The 16096-nt window shown below is 33.8% G+C and overlaps 1 protein-coding gene across 1 annotated transcript; it reads left to right on the plus strand.

Moving 5' to 3' along the window:
• The first annotated feature begins 621 nt into the window (after positions 1 to 621).
• Positions 622 to 15519, plus strand: LOC123535471 (uncharacterized). The gene is made up of 12 exons (XM_053520046.1): positions 622 to 748; positions 1634 to 1729; positions 2237 to 2349; positions 3566 to 3701; positions 4055 to 4317; positions 4752 to 4841; positions 5789 to 5998; positions 9106 to 9256; positions 11003 to 11176; positions 11402 to 11527; positions 11979 to 12096; positions 14713 to 15519. Exons 1-12 carry the CDS (start codon positions 694 to 696, stop codon positions 14963 to 14965), a joined length of 1785 nt encoding a protein of 594 aa, XP_053376021.1. The 5' UTR covers positions 622 to 693; the 3' UTR covers positions 14966 to 15519.
• Positions 15520 to 16096: the final 577 nt, after the last annotated feature.

A 16096-nucleotide genomic window follows, 5' to 3' on the forward strand; every position in this document is an offset into this window, starting at 1 on the left:
CATACGATCCACTCCTAAGCAATACTTCATGCAATCCACCTCTATGCAATACCTTATGCAATCAATACATTCAGCTGTCTAGATTCCATGCATAGATAAAACTAAACTTTCGGAGACACTGTCTCGGTACATTGCATGCATAGATAAAACTAAACTTTCGGAGACACTGTCTCGGTACATTCATGCAATCCGTCTTTATGCAATACTTCATGCAATCCGCCTTTATGCAATACTTCATGCAATCCGCCTCTATGCAATACTACATGCAATCCGCCTTTATGCAATACTACATACAATCCGTTTATATGCAATACTTCATGCAATCCACATCTAGCAATACTTCATGCAATCTGCCTCTGTGCAATACTTCATGCAATCTGCCTCTATGCAATACTTCATGTAATCCACCTCTAGCAATATTTCATGCAATCAGCCTTCATGCAATCCGCCTCTATGCAATACTTCATGCAATCCGCCTCTATGCAATACTTGATGAAATCCACCGCTATGTCATAATTCATGTAATTTGCAAACACGTGACACCTGCATGCTATGACTTTAAGCTGCCTTAAAAATCACGAACTTGACACATAATATGTGCACTAATATCACCACTGTTTGATTATGTCATATTACTAAATGATAAAGATAAGACAATAGTGTCACAGAAGATAGATATACGAACCATCTAAAATGTTTTGTCTTGTTCTATTCATAATAAATGTTTACATGGCAAGTGGAACTGCAGGTAAAATTAAACTTCACATCCAACAATAGTTTTAATAGCATCCGTTTCTTGTAACCATTTTGATAAAAAGCTTATCTATTGGAAATGTATATAGAAAGTACTAATTTTGTTTTCGAAGTTGGAACCATGATAAATGGCTTAGGAACAGATTTGTGATTTATGGCTGTACATAATCGATATCCTTTGTTTTGATCTAGTTATTATTTGAAATGATGCAATTATGTGAATAACTAATATGAATTGAATATTGAAATGAGCGTTCTGAAAATCGTTTATCTATAATTCAAAGCAATGAAAGAACACTCAGAATACAGCAACAACTTTGACAATAGCAGAATCAACAATTTGTACTCTCTTATCACATACTGTAAATTCAAAATCTGAGAATTGTTTTTGAAGATTACATTTCATAAATCATGTTCAAGAGGTCTATGTATCATCAACCGGGATAGAGAAGGACGACAATTCTTTAGTAGCCTAAAAATGACAAGACCATCAACTAGAAAAAAGCCTCACTCAGTTGATATAAACTTAAAAGAACATTTAGATCAAAACAAAACTAAAAGTTTTTACTGGATCTGTTCATGGAATGTAATGATAAATGCAATGCCTTGACGATACTTAGCACTGGCTCAATTAAGAACATTGGATGGACTCCACGGTCCTTTAGAACCAGAAATAATAACAATACTAAATCCAAGTAGGGAGAGTCATTTAATGGTCACTATACGGCACTAAAACACTGCTGTTTTGATAGCTGATTAAATCTAATAGAATATAGAATGCACATGAACCGATTTTGAAAATTCATTATATAGCTTAAATGATAGGAAATGACTTTACATATATAATCCATGCTAGTATAAATTTGCCTTTCTCTTTCAGATGCAGTATCTCGTACTTTGAAAGCGCAAGTTTCAACACTAACACCTGTAACAACAACATTGTCATACATATCTGATGAAAACAAGTATTCTTCAGGTGCTTCCGTTTCTCAGTACTTTAAAAGAATGAAATGAAAATACCAAAGTTATTGTTTGGATCCAAACTTCGTTAGCTGAACTTATTAGTTTATTATGTCAGCAACCTGTCGGAATTGAGCTGTTAAGTTTATACTAGTAAATTCACCTGTAATGTGAATATATCCAAAACAAGAAACCTAAAGCATTCTATCTTATGCTTGCTCCATTGCTTTTATATTCGAGTTTTCAGTAAGCGTGTTATAATACTTTTGGAGAAATTCTGTGTCGATTGTTGAGCTTTTTGGAGCTCTCTCTTGTGATTTGATAAAGATGGCCATTTCTATGTACATAACATCTACAACGCCAATGAGAAATGAATAAGTAAATGCCATCCAGGGTAAAGTTATTTATCCCTGTGACACAATGTAAGTCTGATACAAAAGAGACCACATTTTTGTTCTTACCTCGACAAAAAGCACATATTTATCAGAAAAGAGGGAATTAATTCATATTTTATCGTTAATAGTCAATGTGACTGGCACACCCTTACAATACATTGGTATTGGATACAACCTGCTAACAGGAAATCCTGAGTTGAGTACCGATCCTGGCTTCAAAACAGCACAAAGGATATTCCAGGTAAAATGACATTGACACATTTAACTTTATGTTAACATTAACATCCTTAGAATATGGAAGAATGTACGCATGTGTACGAACACCGCCGGTGACACATTTGGCCGACTCCGCCACAAGAAAGCTATTGATTTCAGTTGGAGTTGGGGGTACAATATACAGAAGACGACTTGACACCCTACTTCTTTCGCGTGCTAATTATTGAGAACTCAAGAACTACAAGTAATTCTTATCTGAATGCAAGTTATTTGCGTTGGGTGAGCCGGAGCTCAAACTCACTACCCCTTCTTTTGGACGTGCTATCACTAGACCATTGCGTCCTTTTCTTTTACACACATTACACATATCATCCAAGATACGCTTCAAGCTAAAATAAAAAATCCTATACGTGTGTTGTGCAGTGAAAAATCAGAAAAATCGGTAAAAAATCAGATAGCACAAAAATGTATATCTTTTAACATAGAAACTACAATAAGGATAAATTATTCAATAAGTTTATGTTGCTAAAATTTTAAATAATGAAAATTCTTTTTATGTTTTCATGACACATGTCAAAACTTTATTGTTGTCTCAACTTTGACACATTTATGCACTTTAATCTTTGAAAGTCCAGAATGTGCTGAAAGGCTTCTAAATCTATTTATGATAAGGTCATTGTGACTGACTTGATAATTTAAATGCTAAGATTTGCTGACTGATAAGGTGTTGATTGCTGTCAAAACTTGTTAATATTCTAAATACTTGTAATTTTATTACCATGTACGCTTTCTTGAATTTGATTGGTTTATACTGTTAATTAGTCACAATAAGGGTCATTTTAATTGGTCAGTTATTATATGGTGAGAAAAAATATATTTTCAAGACAGCAGATTTATAGGAGAATAGATTTGGATTTCCAAGTAGAAACATTGTGGTTTTCCACTAGAACGCTAGAATTGTTAATACTTAAATCTTTTTTCTAATTGTTATATTCTACGGATAACCGTGTGAAAATTGTTATTTGTTGACTGTGTGGTTTTCCACTGAGGAAAAATAAAGAAGATAATCTGGAACTGTGTTTTAGTATTTGGACATAATACGTGATGCAATTAGTGCCATAACATCATGATACCGATAATATTACATCATAATTTTACGGCATTACACGTGCAATAAAAATAGCTCTTGTCTTCACAAAAATAATATTCAAGCATTGTACTAGTCAACATATCTGTTGCAGCTTACAGGTTATTCTAGTTCGGTCAGGGAAGTAGAATACAAGGAACTGGCCGCTTGTACTCCCAGCAAAGTGACAACATTAATTCATGGATCAAAATCATACCAGAATGAGCTTTTGCAGTTTGTACAGCCAAGTTGTAAGTTGTCGGACATATTTTTTGCATAGCCACATACCGTTTCCAAACTTTATCCTGAAAATGAATTTAAAAACTGTAAATACATTACAACTATAGTTATTTCTTTGTGCAAAATATAGTTTCTTCATTTCGTGGAAGAGGTAAGTGTTATGTTTGAGAGTTAAACATCAGAGCAATATTCTGAATGTTAGAGTTAAAGAGAGCAATAATATTCGACAGTGAACTAGGCAATAACCGGACTTCTATAAAGATTTAGAATATCGATGTCTGTCTTGCGATGTATTAAGAGAAAAATATCAATTTAGTGGAGGTATTCGAGAAATATCATATGCCTACTTTTTCAATCATTTCAGCGAATCACTCCACAAGCCTTAAAACTTCAGCTTTAACATACAGTCCAGCTTTCCAGTCGTTCAAACAATCGCTTGAAACTATTAACAATGTTTACATCGATTACATTAGCAGTTGCAATTTTGAAAGTGCAAGGTACATGACTGAACTGGCCGACAAGAACAATTTTACTGTGACTAAGGAGTTTGCCAAGGATGTCTGCGCACTTCCAGCGGATGGCATTTCTACCACAGAATACGCGAAATTTCTTGACAAGTGGGGAACGGTAAGCTATTGACTGATTAAGACTGTGGAAATGGTGGAGTTTTAGCATGTCTAGATTACTATATGATAATGTATTACCAATTCCGTCCAGCCATTTGATTTAGTTATCTAATTGTGTTGGCTTAAAATATGAAAAAATAATAAGAAAAACAAACGTGCTTTTTATCGTAAGACTTCCTACAGCCTAAGAGTTTGGAGCACATTCATCTCATTACCGCATGATTTCTTTTGACAACCAGACATGATACTAAAAAGAAAAACATTTGTACAGAAGAAAGACTGACATGAAAAAAACGTATGGGTTATTTCTAGTCTACTCAGATATCAAATTGCAAAATTCCAGTCTAAATTATATTTTTAAAGTATGATATCGTTCTTACAATCAGAAGTCTATGTAAATGCAAAGGGTATTGTTTTCTAGGCTTTATATTTCAGAGTATTGTTATCTACGTTAACATGGGAGTGAGAACTATAGACCGTTACAAAACAACGCCTGATCAGATTCTTCAATACTCGCAACAAATGGTAACTGGTTTCCCAAACTAAATGTTTATCCGCTTTAGGATGTTAGGGGATTGCCTTAAAGAAAGTGAAATTGTCTTAGTTAAGCCTTGCATGTAAATTGTTACCCCAACAATTCTATCAAACTTAACTATTTCTAGTAAGAACTAGATTACAAATACTAAACAAAAATATTTGCTTTTTCTACGGAATCCTGTCCGTGCCACTTTAATTCTCGCCTCACCAACACGTGACAATGCGATAATTGTCGCCTTGTCCCAAAACATATATACATGCGAGATTTAACAATCCTCGCGAGGTTTTTAGGGCGATAATTATCGTCTTAATTTTCGCATGTCTTCTTAATTCTCGCATCGGGAAATTAAAATTCCGCTTAAATAATGATACTTAGTTGCGAGAATTAGTGAAACCTCGCATTGTCGCATGTTGGTGAGGCGATAATAAAAGGGGCACGAACAGGATTCCGTAATTAGGGGTTATTTCTTACTACAGCGCCGTGGATGAAAATTTCTGTTACACCGTTAAAAAGGACAGGAACTGTCATTAGAAATTTGTTTCGGTGATATTGATACATAATACCCGGGAAGAATTATATCCCAAGCGACAGTGCGACAATGGGAGGTTTTATCAATTCTCGCAACTATGTATCAACTATGCGGAAATTCAATGTCCCGATACGAGAATTAAGAAAGACATGCGAAAATTAAGACGATAATAATCGACTCAAAAATCTCGCATATATATATGTTTTGGGACAAGGCGACAATGCGATTATTATCGCGTTGTCGTGTGTCGGTTAGGCGAGAATCAAAGTAGCAAGAACAGGATTCCGTATTGTTCTTCTCTTATAACAGAATACATGTATATATTCACTACAACAAAATCAAAATCCTATTTGTGTTTCCTTAAAAGATTAAGAAAAAGATCATGAAAACTTTTATCTTTTTCAGGCACCAGAGATTCTGAAGCATACGGGTACATACCAGGGGTACAAATCATCTATAAGCATAAACCCCAAGGACTTTGTAAACAGCTCTGCAGCAAGCAACCCATTCGGAACACGACATACAATATCGTTAGGAACAAAACAGCAGTCAATTCCGATTGCACTTCAAGTTGTTCCGATATCGGATGCATTGAACTGGATTTACTGGGAGCCGGTAAAGAAAAAGGATATTTGATTTTCTGAGACGATCAGTAAACCCCATCCTTAAAATTTGTATATCAACTATAAGCGAATAAATTGTTTAAGAGGAATAACATAGAGTAATCAGAAATTAGTAAACTATTTCAGATGAAAACACTCCTTTGTTGTAACTTAAAAAGTTCACAATCATTTGCTGTTCAAAGAAGGTTTACACTTCTTCATTCTGTTTATCTCTAAAGGCTTAAAACGTAAAACAATTGTTTTTGCCTAGGGTGGTTCACAATCGTTTATTTTGGAAACTTTACAATTATTTCTATTCCTAAAATGGTATACAACCATTCCTGGTACCTTAAATGGTTTACAATCATTTGCTGAAGCTCTACAACCCTTTACTTTAGCTCTGAGCCTGGTTTACAATCATTTTTATACCTCAAAAAAGATTTACAATCATTTCTTGTACCTCAGAATGTTTATAATTATTTGCTTTCCTATGAAGCTTTACAAATCTTCACTCTTTCTCTGAAGATTTGCAATTATCACCGTTTCTCACAGATGTTTATAGTCACTTGATGTATCTCACAAAGCCCACACTTATTTGTTGCTTCTTGGAAACGAAAGGTAACAATCAGTTGTTGTACCTCTGAAAGTTTACAAGCAGTTGTTGAACATCAAAAGTTAACATTCTTTTGTTGAACATCAGTGTCAGAAATCATTTGTTCTGTTGAGAAATGTTCATAGTCTGTTTCTGTTCCTCATATGGTTCAAAATATAATACTATTTGCTATCTTCAGATATTTTATGATTATTTACTCTACCTCAGGTTGACAATTTTAAGTTCTATCTCAAAGAGAATACAATTATTTACTGCATCAAAAAGAGCTAGAAATTACATATTGTACATAAAAGAAATTTAAAAAATTGTACATGACTGAGTTTAAAATCGTTTGTTGTACAAAGAATGGTTTGCAATCACTTGATATATGTTGGAAAGTTTGCAATCTGTTGCTGTATCTCAGACGGTTTAAGTCGCTTAAGCCAGTGCTAGGGGCTTGAGGGGTGTTACACTTTCTATTACTCAATCAAACCGAGTCTGCAATTATTTCTTTGTTTCCAAAGGATCTTCAAATAGAATTTATTAAAATTATTACCTACATTGTAGGTATTACTAGGAAGTACTTAGGATGACTCAAAATCATTTTTGTATGTTTGAAAGTTTACAGTAATTTGTGATAACAGGGCCGAGCCGAGGGTCCCGTGCTTTCCGCCCCCCTCCCCCCCCCCCCCCCCCCCCCTCCACAGTGGCTGAGAAATGACCTATACTCTTTAAAGATGTATCTCCTACTATTTTGGCAAAGGAATCTTTTTTCTTAAAATTTAGACACAGAAACGCACCAGAGGGATTATCTTAGAAAGATTGCAATGTTTTGTAATTCTTCATACAATTTAGATGAAAAGATAGGTTTACAATCATTTACTGTGATTTAAATGGTTTATTACAAACTTATAAAATCATTTTACTTACCTCAAAATATTTCCACACATTTACTATACCACACAGAGTTTAAAATCGTTTGAAGTATCTCTTGAGTTTATACTCATTTTTGTACCTCATAGGGTTTGTAAGGGGCCTCCATGGCCGAGTGGTAAGGTCGTTGAATTGGAATCTCTTGCTCTTAATCAATGTGGGTTCGAGCATCGTTGTATTCTTATGGAATGGAAGTTCAGTGGTTCTACCCTGGTGCCAACCCGCGATAAGATAATGCACGGCGAGGCATCTGGGGTCGTCCTCCACCATTAAAGCTGGAAAGTCGCTATATGACTTACAATGGGGTGGTGGTTTAAAGTTATCTGTTGGGCCTTATAGGTCTCCTATACATAACTGTCCCTCGAAAGTACACGGTTATTTGTTGTAACTCAGAGGTAAGCATATCTATTGCTGATCACTGTGTTTGTTGTACCTTAGAAGGTCAACACTTGCTGTACCTCAAGGATTCAAGGTGATTTGTTGTACCATAGAAGGTCTACATCAAAGGGGTTACAGCGATTTGTTGTACTTTAGAAGGTCTGAAGTTGCTGTACCTAAAAGAATTTGCAATGAATGGATGTATTTTAGAAGGTCATCGATAGCTGTACCTCAAATGGTTTACAGTGATTTCTTGTACCCTAAAAGGTCTGCAATCGCTGTACCTAAAAGGGTTAACAGTGTTGTACCTTTGAAGGTTAACAATTGCTGTACCTCAGAGGGTTTCAGTGCTTTTTTTTATCATTAGGTCTATAATTTCTGTACCTTAAGGCAGTTCCGCACGTTTGATAAACCGGAAGTGATGGCGTAACGTCATTGATCCGGAAAACGTAGAATTAAACCTGGATATCAGCGTACGGAAGTGAAAATGATTTTATTAATTAATGGCAACCCGTGAGTAAATTTACTTGAGTGGCAACGTTACTCTTTCTAAAGTCAATATATAATATTAAAACATCTGACACGTTAAATAATTCAAAATAATGTCTTAAAACCAGTTTGTAATGTGCGAATCACTGGCAAATACCTTAAAAACAAGCACACGAACCTTTACATTTTATTTCACAATATTATAGACCATATGTTTATTTACAATTGTGAGAAGTTTCATTAAAATCTACATTGTAGAAAAATTACTATTTGCGAAAAGGTTAGGAAAATCGAGATTTTCCCAACGACCCCCATTATGAATACTTGCATGAGGCAACTTTTTTAAATCAGTCTGGTAAAAAATCAAGCACACAACCTCATATTGTTGTATATGCTAAATATTTTAAGTATATTCTGAAGTTTTAAAAAATCAGGGTTAAATCAAATTCTACATTGTAGAAACAATTTTGATTCGAACGTGCAGAACTATCTGAAAGGGTTTGCAGTGAGGTTTGTTTACCTAATGACATTGGTTGAATAACAATTGCAATGATATTTCATAATAATACAATAAAGGGTCTACAACTGCTGTATTTCAGAGGATTTGCAATGATTTGTTCTACCTTGGAAAGTCTACAGTCGCCATATACTCAGTGGATTTACAATTTGAGGACGCTGGTTAAACTAACAACTGCAATGAAAATGTTTGATAATATCTCAAACTTCAGATTTCAGATGAGTTGATCAAGGCAGGAATATGTTCTGACAGTATATACGGGACGAGGATGAAACAGTACGCAATGTTTATAAAGACGGCGCTTAGTGAGTATGTGGGACACACAATTTCGCAGACAGGCATTCCTCATAACCAACTGACAGGTGAGCAGAAGAAAACTCCATCGATAGAAGTTGTCATTATTTCCGATCATTTGGACTTGAAAATGTAAAGACACAATTAGATTTATTTCTTGAACACAATTTTATTTGATATTTAAAACAAATCATAGAAATACATGTAACACATACATGTGTTGCATTTATTGAATATTTTAAGCAAACGGGTGTTGATATAGATTTTTTTCTGTAAGATATGATGGAAAATCAGATAAAAATTAAATGATCATAGAGATCTACATTTTGTATCTTTGGAGGGAAAACGCTTTTACGCATTACCCTCCTTATAACAAAATTAGCTCGTGTTTTTTTTCTATGTATTTTCTTTTTCATTTACACTGTAGAGTGGTTGTTCACTAAGTGAATCATATGAAGCGTAATACAATAATCTTTATTGATAAAAAGTGTATGACAAATTTTGAAAAGACATCCAGAGTAGTCTTAAGGTATAGACATTATATAGTTTATAAATTAATTAACAAAGCAATTTATTTCATATATCTACCTTGTTAAAATCGGGGTCCATATATCAATCTTGTTAAAATCAGGACACGTTTGCCTTCAGTTCAATGTAAATGTCCATAAGGGGATATCAATCGGTGCATAGTGTAACTCATTGAAGCGAAACTTTTACATTTTAAAAAGACACAAGGGCAACTACGATCTTGCTAAATGTTTTCACAAATGTTAATAATCAAGGTAACTTTTTTCAAAAAGATGTAAAACAATATCTATTCATAGAAAGAAAGAGTTGTTTTATAAGAAAATTATTCTACAAACCGACTGTCCATTTACTGATATTCATGATATCATTGAATTCCGGAAAATAACATACATTCGAATAATTCAACGCCATCAAAATCTCTCCATTTTCAAAAAACTGTCACCTATCTTCGTTTTGATGCATTTGCAGCAATGCCCCGTAGTGAAATTTTACAAAACTAGATTTAACGAAGTTTCCAGCGATTGTGTGTATCTTTTTTTACAAATGGTATTCGAGTATGTTAAATATCCAGTTGTACGGGAAAGACATGAATTAGACAGGTAGACTGTTGTTAAAGATGTTGTTCGTTTAGCAAATATTTTTGTGTTTGCTGGTGTATTGCTACACCTTATTAGTATCAGCATGAAGAAATATGTACCCACTTATAAGAGCTAATTATTAGAACAATAGGACAATAGAAAATAGAAAGTACATCCTTTCACTTAACATATTTGTTCGCTTGTAACAATAAACACACGGGTTAAATCATTACCATGACTCGGCTTTCTCGAGGTATAGTCACTTTTGTTGAAGGCATTCAAGCATCAATACAACGTCACATTATTTTGACTATAATCAATTTATAACGGAAATCGGTCATTTTATCAAAACAATTGTGAATAGTGACACATTTATGGTGATTTCTTGTAATATGTATTTGTTTTGTAATTGGATACGAGGATAGAAATATTGTATTTTGAACTTGCTATGACACTGTTTAACTCAGACTGAAAATATACATTTATTTAGTTTGGGTGTATTCTCGTAACATTATTGTTCTATATCATTAATACTTATGATTTTTTGTAGCTTAGCGCATTAAAAATAAAATTGATATTAAATTTTGAGAATGAAATACAAATAAAAAATGTCATAGATGGGTTTTCACAACACAGCCAAGTTCTGAATGTTGAAATATATAAACTAGGGAGATAAACTCTCAAACGTTTCAGTATATATGTTTATAGACCACAATATACAAGTTCCCATATCGTGGCCTGTGGGTACCTATGGCCTGATGCAAACTACACATGGATGTCCAGGCGGAAAGACAATATGGTTGTCTGGGTGGAGGAAATACGACACTGAAGATTTAGGCTCAGATAATTCCTTCTCAGCGAACATAAATCATTTTCTCAAAGGTATACATTATAATTAGCACTTGCATATTTAAGGTGAAGCTGACCGTTTCTGAATTTATAGAAATTAATCAACTACGACAAATAATAATCATTGAAATTTCTATGAATTGACTTCGGATGTTTAGGGACATGACATGAGAGCTCGGTCTTATTTCATGTTTCAGCCCTACAACATATAACTCTACACTTTTTGTTTCAAATGAATCATACCTATTAAAATTACAGGGGATTTTGACGAAAACGACATTAAGACTTACTTCTGTATAAAGAGCAGTGCGATGACACACCTACACAGTCAAACATGGCAAAATGGTGCATACTGTTTGCTGAAACATGGATCATGCCCACTTGGTAAGTACATGTATAATATTGCATTGGTGCGAGCTAGGAACAACTAAAAGTCAAGCAACAAGATTGTAAACATGACAAAATTTATGAAACAACGTCATTTTTGGGGGAAATGCCGTTTTCAAGGGCAGATAACTCTTTTTCGATACCGGTGACCTATGATTTTTATTGCATTTTTTTGTTTCCTAGATGATTGTCCTTCAATATCCAAAGTTTGAAGAAATTCTGTTATTGGGAAAATTTTCGCACCAAATTCTAGCATACGTCCTTAAAGTCTGGATAATTCAAGCACTGAATAAAATCTTCCCTGGTATTTCTTTTTTTTTTATTTGCACAAAATGCATGAACAGTTAAACACAAAATTACCCAGAATGTAATTCCCGCAATGTGTTGAAATATATTCTTCGTTTAATATATAAACATTATCAAACATCAATATTCGATCAATGATAAGGATTTACCAGCGGATATATATTCTGGGACGATGAGGACCTACACAATGACAACGCTAAATGGGGAACACTTCCAGATGGTACCTACGACAAGAACACAAAAATGTATTACTGCTGCAGGTAATATTTTATATTGTAACGACATGAGTTATGGAAGGTTTACCATATATACCTGCATTTCAGTTATTCTAGCTGTGATTTAAACTTTAATTTTCTTTTGCAAATAACTAAACAGTCTTAAGCAAGATGATATGCCGACCAATCACATATTATGCATCCCCATGCTCATTTAAATCTTTTCCAGAAATAATTAACTATTTCACTGAAATCTGATGTTACTATTTCCGGAAAGTTTATCATTTTCTGAGCTTATGAATCATTGTAGCTGCTATACATATGTCCTAAACCATTGAAATGTTTGTTTAAGATATCAATTATGATTTTATTTATTCTGTGTTTTTGCCCATTTTATCACTATTTTTCGTAAAAACTGTCACATTTTTCAAAGAGGATATGCTGTATTCGTACTGTATCATGGGATTGTTTAATTCTGTTGCTTAGTAAAATCCATGCCGTTGTAATCAACGAAAATCTACAAAGACGTATAAATCTCAAGAACAAGTTATATCTAACTCGATGTTTTTATGTCTTTTCATCTTTATATTCCATAAGAAACCATTTTCAAATCGTCTTTCGTATCGCTGTTTATGTGCCAACAGCTATCCTAGTGAAACATATTATGCTACATCGATCTTAGGTCTTAAACATCAATTGATTGAATCATGTACAAAATGCATAGTGTATTTGACTCCTGTTTGTCAAATAAATGAATTTGCAAACAAAATTTCCTGTAATAAACATCCAAATCTGTGAAAAATGACGTGGTAGTGCTGTCTGCTTTGCACATGAAAATGGCTCGTCAGTCTTCCCGACAAAAGTTTTAAGTCTAGACAACAAATATTTAGTTTAAATCATTAAAAATCTACCACAATCAAATTTAGTTAAAGAGAATTCCTATAGTTTTTTTCCTTTCATAGATTTTTTTTAAATTCACATATATGATAGGAAAATTTGTGCTGAAAACAATAAACAAATAAAAACAATAGGTCACCAGGCTTGTTTTTGTGAAAAATTGTTTTGAACACACCCACTGTTGCTGAAACTGCCAGCGATTTTTCAACATTTTCATAATTTTCTGCTTTTTTATAAATACCAACCAAAATATACATCCAGGCAGCACAATACGGTTTTTTTTCTTTTTACAGATTTTATTATATACTTATTTGATATCATAATCATATTTGTTATACTCTATCCTTACAATAATGGGTACAAATGAAAAAAAAATTGTTTCATATTTACTTTTGTGAACTTTTTTCAATGAAAAATACCCATACTGAAGAATATTATTTTTAAATTTTGAAAAATCTCTTTCATAGAATTTTTTCTTTTTCTTCTTGTGTATAGATAATTGTATTGTGAGCATAAAAATGGCTAAAAATGTATGGGTCACCGCGCTAAATTTTATGTTAAGACCGCTAGAATACAACACCTGTTCGGAACGGAAATGGTGCGAACCTGGCCAAATTGATTACGGTATGTCTGCTAAAAGTCAAAAAAAAAGTTTTAAAAATTCTTAATTCTTTCTATAATTGAATACTAAATAATCTGAAAGGTGATATTGTCTTATCAGTACTAAGTCAATTATCTTACATTATATGAACAACACTGTCTTTGTACTAAAATGCGATGTGAAAACACAACCACAAAAATAGCAAGATACCTGTCAGGCATGATACTTGTCAATACAACATAAACCAGTATCAACATTTGATTACTGATGTAACTTATCAAAAATGTTATTTCATTCAAAATTCCTCATATTTAAGATTGTCTGTAACATGTTTCAACAAATGTTGACTTCAGTTCAGTTTTCCATAGAAAGTGTCGGCTGCGCAGAAAGATGCGCATAATAAACTATAGGAATTCCCTTTAAGGAACTATATTGACCTTCTCGTTTTCTAAAAGTTTTTGAAAACGAAAGTAGGTCCTTATATTTTAAACCAATACAAACTTGTGGAGCGGGGGTTTTAGAGAGGGGCGAGCTGGGATGAGAATCTAGCAATTAATTTTCTGTTGTTTTGCGCCAAGCGCTACTAATGCAGTGGAATAATGTACAAACTACATCAGGTGTTTATAAATGATTTTTTTCTTAAACTCATTGAACCATTGTGGAATTATTTATCACTTACAAATTGAAAATACCTTCTCTGTGGCGTAGGAGTGAACTCAAAGTTGAGGGAGGGCGGGACAACAGGGGGTCCGCCAGCCAAACCTACTCAGATTTTCACTGAAAATTTTTGGACAACCAAAAAAAAAAATGAAAAACAAAAAACAACAACACGTTCTTCCCCCTTAGTGACAACATATTTCACACCAAATCTATATCAGTGCATCTAAATGCTCTCTCAAAATGGCTTTTCCCCTTTATATTCTGTTGTTTTTTTCTGAGATTTTTTATCAAATGATGGGGGCCAAGTCATATGCTGCTCCCACACTCTATTTACATTGGGGGATGGGGGGATGTTGCAGGCCCCCTGCCCATCGATTCCCACCCCCCTCCAATCCCTGCTCCTACACCTATGATTCTATATATTAAACAATCTTTAGCCGTAGCATGCCTCTTTGAAATAATTATGTTTGCAGTTATAAGTATCTTCTACAATGCAATTTCAGAAATGACGGATCACCACAAATTCCTCTATTATTACCCACCGAACGACCCTTTGCACTAGTGCGATATGGAAGTAAATGCCAGTCTGTACACGGGATGAACGTGCGTGATGTATATGCACACTGGGATGACGAGGACCTAAATAACAAAGATAGCGCAGGGGGCATGCATCCACTGGACGAAGGCGGCTCAAAGAACCATCAGCTGCATTTCTGTTATTATTTTTCTTCCAGTAGTCCGTCTGTGATAGGCTAACATGTCGGTGATTGAATCTGTTATACATTTGAAATAATCAAAATCCTAGTAAAATGTTGTCATTGTTTCACTGAAATACTCATTCTAGCTCATAAATTCGTAGAACAGTTTCACTGAAATGAAAAGTTTAAGCAGCCAAAAATAATTTTAGCTATGCTCTAGATATGTTTACAGCAATTTTTGATGCCACGCTCAATATATTACAATGTCTGGATAAAAGCTTGAAATGTCTGCCAACATTATTCTAAAATTTACTGGCAAAAAATGAAAATGTTGCACGAGCACAATAAACTTTTGCGGAATAAATACGATTAACATATACGGGAAAGATATTTGCAATGCATAGTTTATACTGCCAAATTGAAAAAAGGTCAAAACAGCGACTAAAGACATTACACATTGTATGAGAAAACGTCTTGTTCGAAATTTCCAAAAACATTACCTAATATAGCAAAGGTTCGTGGTATGAGGTCTGTCAGCTCTGTAATACTGACTATATATAGACATCAGACATAATTCAGTATTACGAAACTCTGTGGAATATGGCGTATTTCGACATTTATTCTAGCGAATCAGGGATTACAGTTGCAGCATCATTTTACAAGAGGAAATATACTCTAACTCCATCAAAGGGTTATGATAATGCAGTTTTTCCTCTACAACATTTATTCTCTCATGTTTTGGGCTATTCTATTACGGTTTTTAATGCATTTGCGTTTATTTCTTTCTTTTGTGAACCTGACATTAAAAAGTATAGATGTATTTCATAAAGTTGTGATTGCTCTGCAAAGATAATATATGAAACTTATTGCTGGCCAAAAACTAGAAAGATACTACCATTTTTGTACTGTTTTTATCAATTAGAATAATGTCGCTAGAAGCAATGTAATCTACGTTGTCGAAGACTATATAGTACATAGATATAACATACCATACATATATTTTCATTTCAACTACATAAATAAATGCAATGCTATATATTACATCGAAAAACACATGATTGGAAATGAAATTGTATTAATTACCTCAGCTTAATCCGCAACTTGCCCTCCATACCTAGCGTTCTGTTAATAGTGTAAGTTACGTTAACCCTGCTTTAACAACATAACATTGATCCCGTTGTATATGTTG

The sequence above is a fragment of the Mercenaria mercenaria genome, chromosome 12, assembly GCF_021730395.1.
Source record: "Mercenaria mercenaria strain notata chromosome 12, MADL_Memer_1, whole genome shotgun sequence".
Taxonomy (NCBI): Eukaryota; Metazoa; Mollusca; class Bivalvia; order Venerida; family Veneridae; genus Mercenaria; species Mercenaria mercenaria.

Bases quoted from the DNA above. Each gene is read 5' to 3' on its own strand.
- LOC123535471 (XM_053520046.1), top strand. From the start codon at position 694: ATGTTTTGTCTTGTTCTATTCATAATAAATGTTTACATGGCAAGTGGA. The intron at 2,350-3,565 runs GTAAAATGACAT...TATCTGTTGCAG, and splicing joins CAGCACAAAGGATATTCCAG to CTTACAGGTTATTCTAGTTC. The intron at 4,318-4,751 runs GTAAGCTATTGA...TTTATATTTCAG, and splicing joins TTCTTGACAAGTGGGGAACG to AGTATTGTTATCTACGTTAA.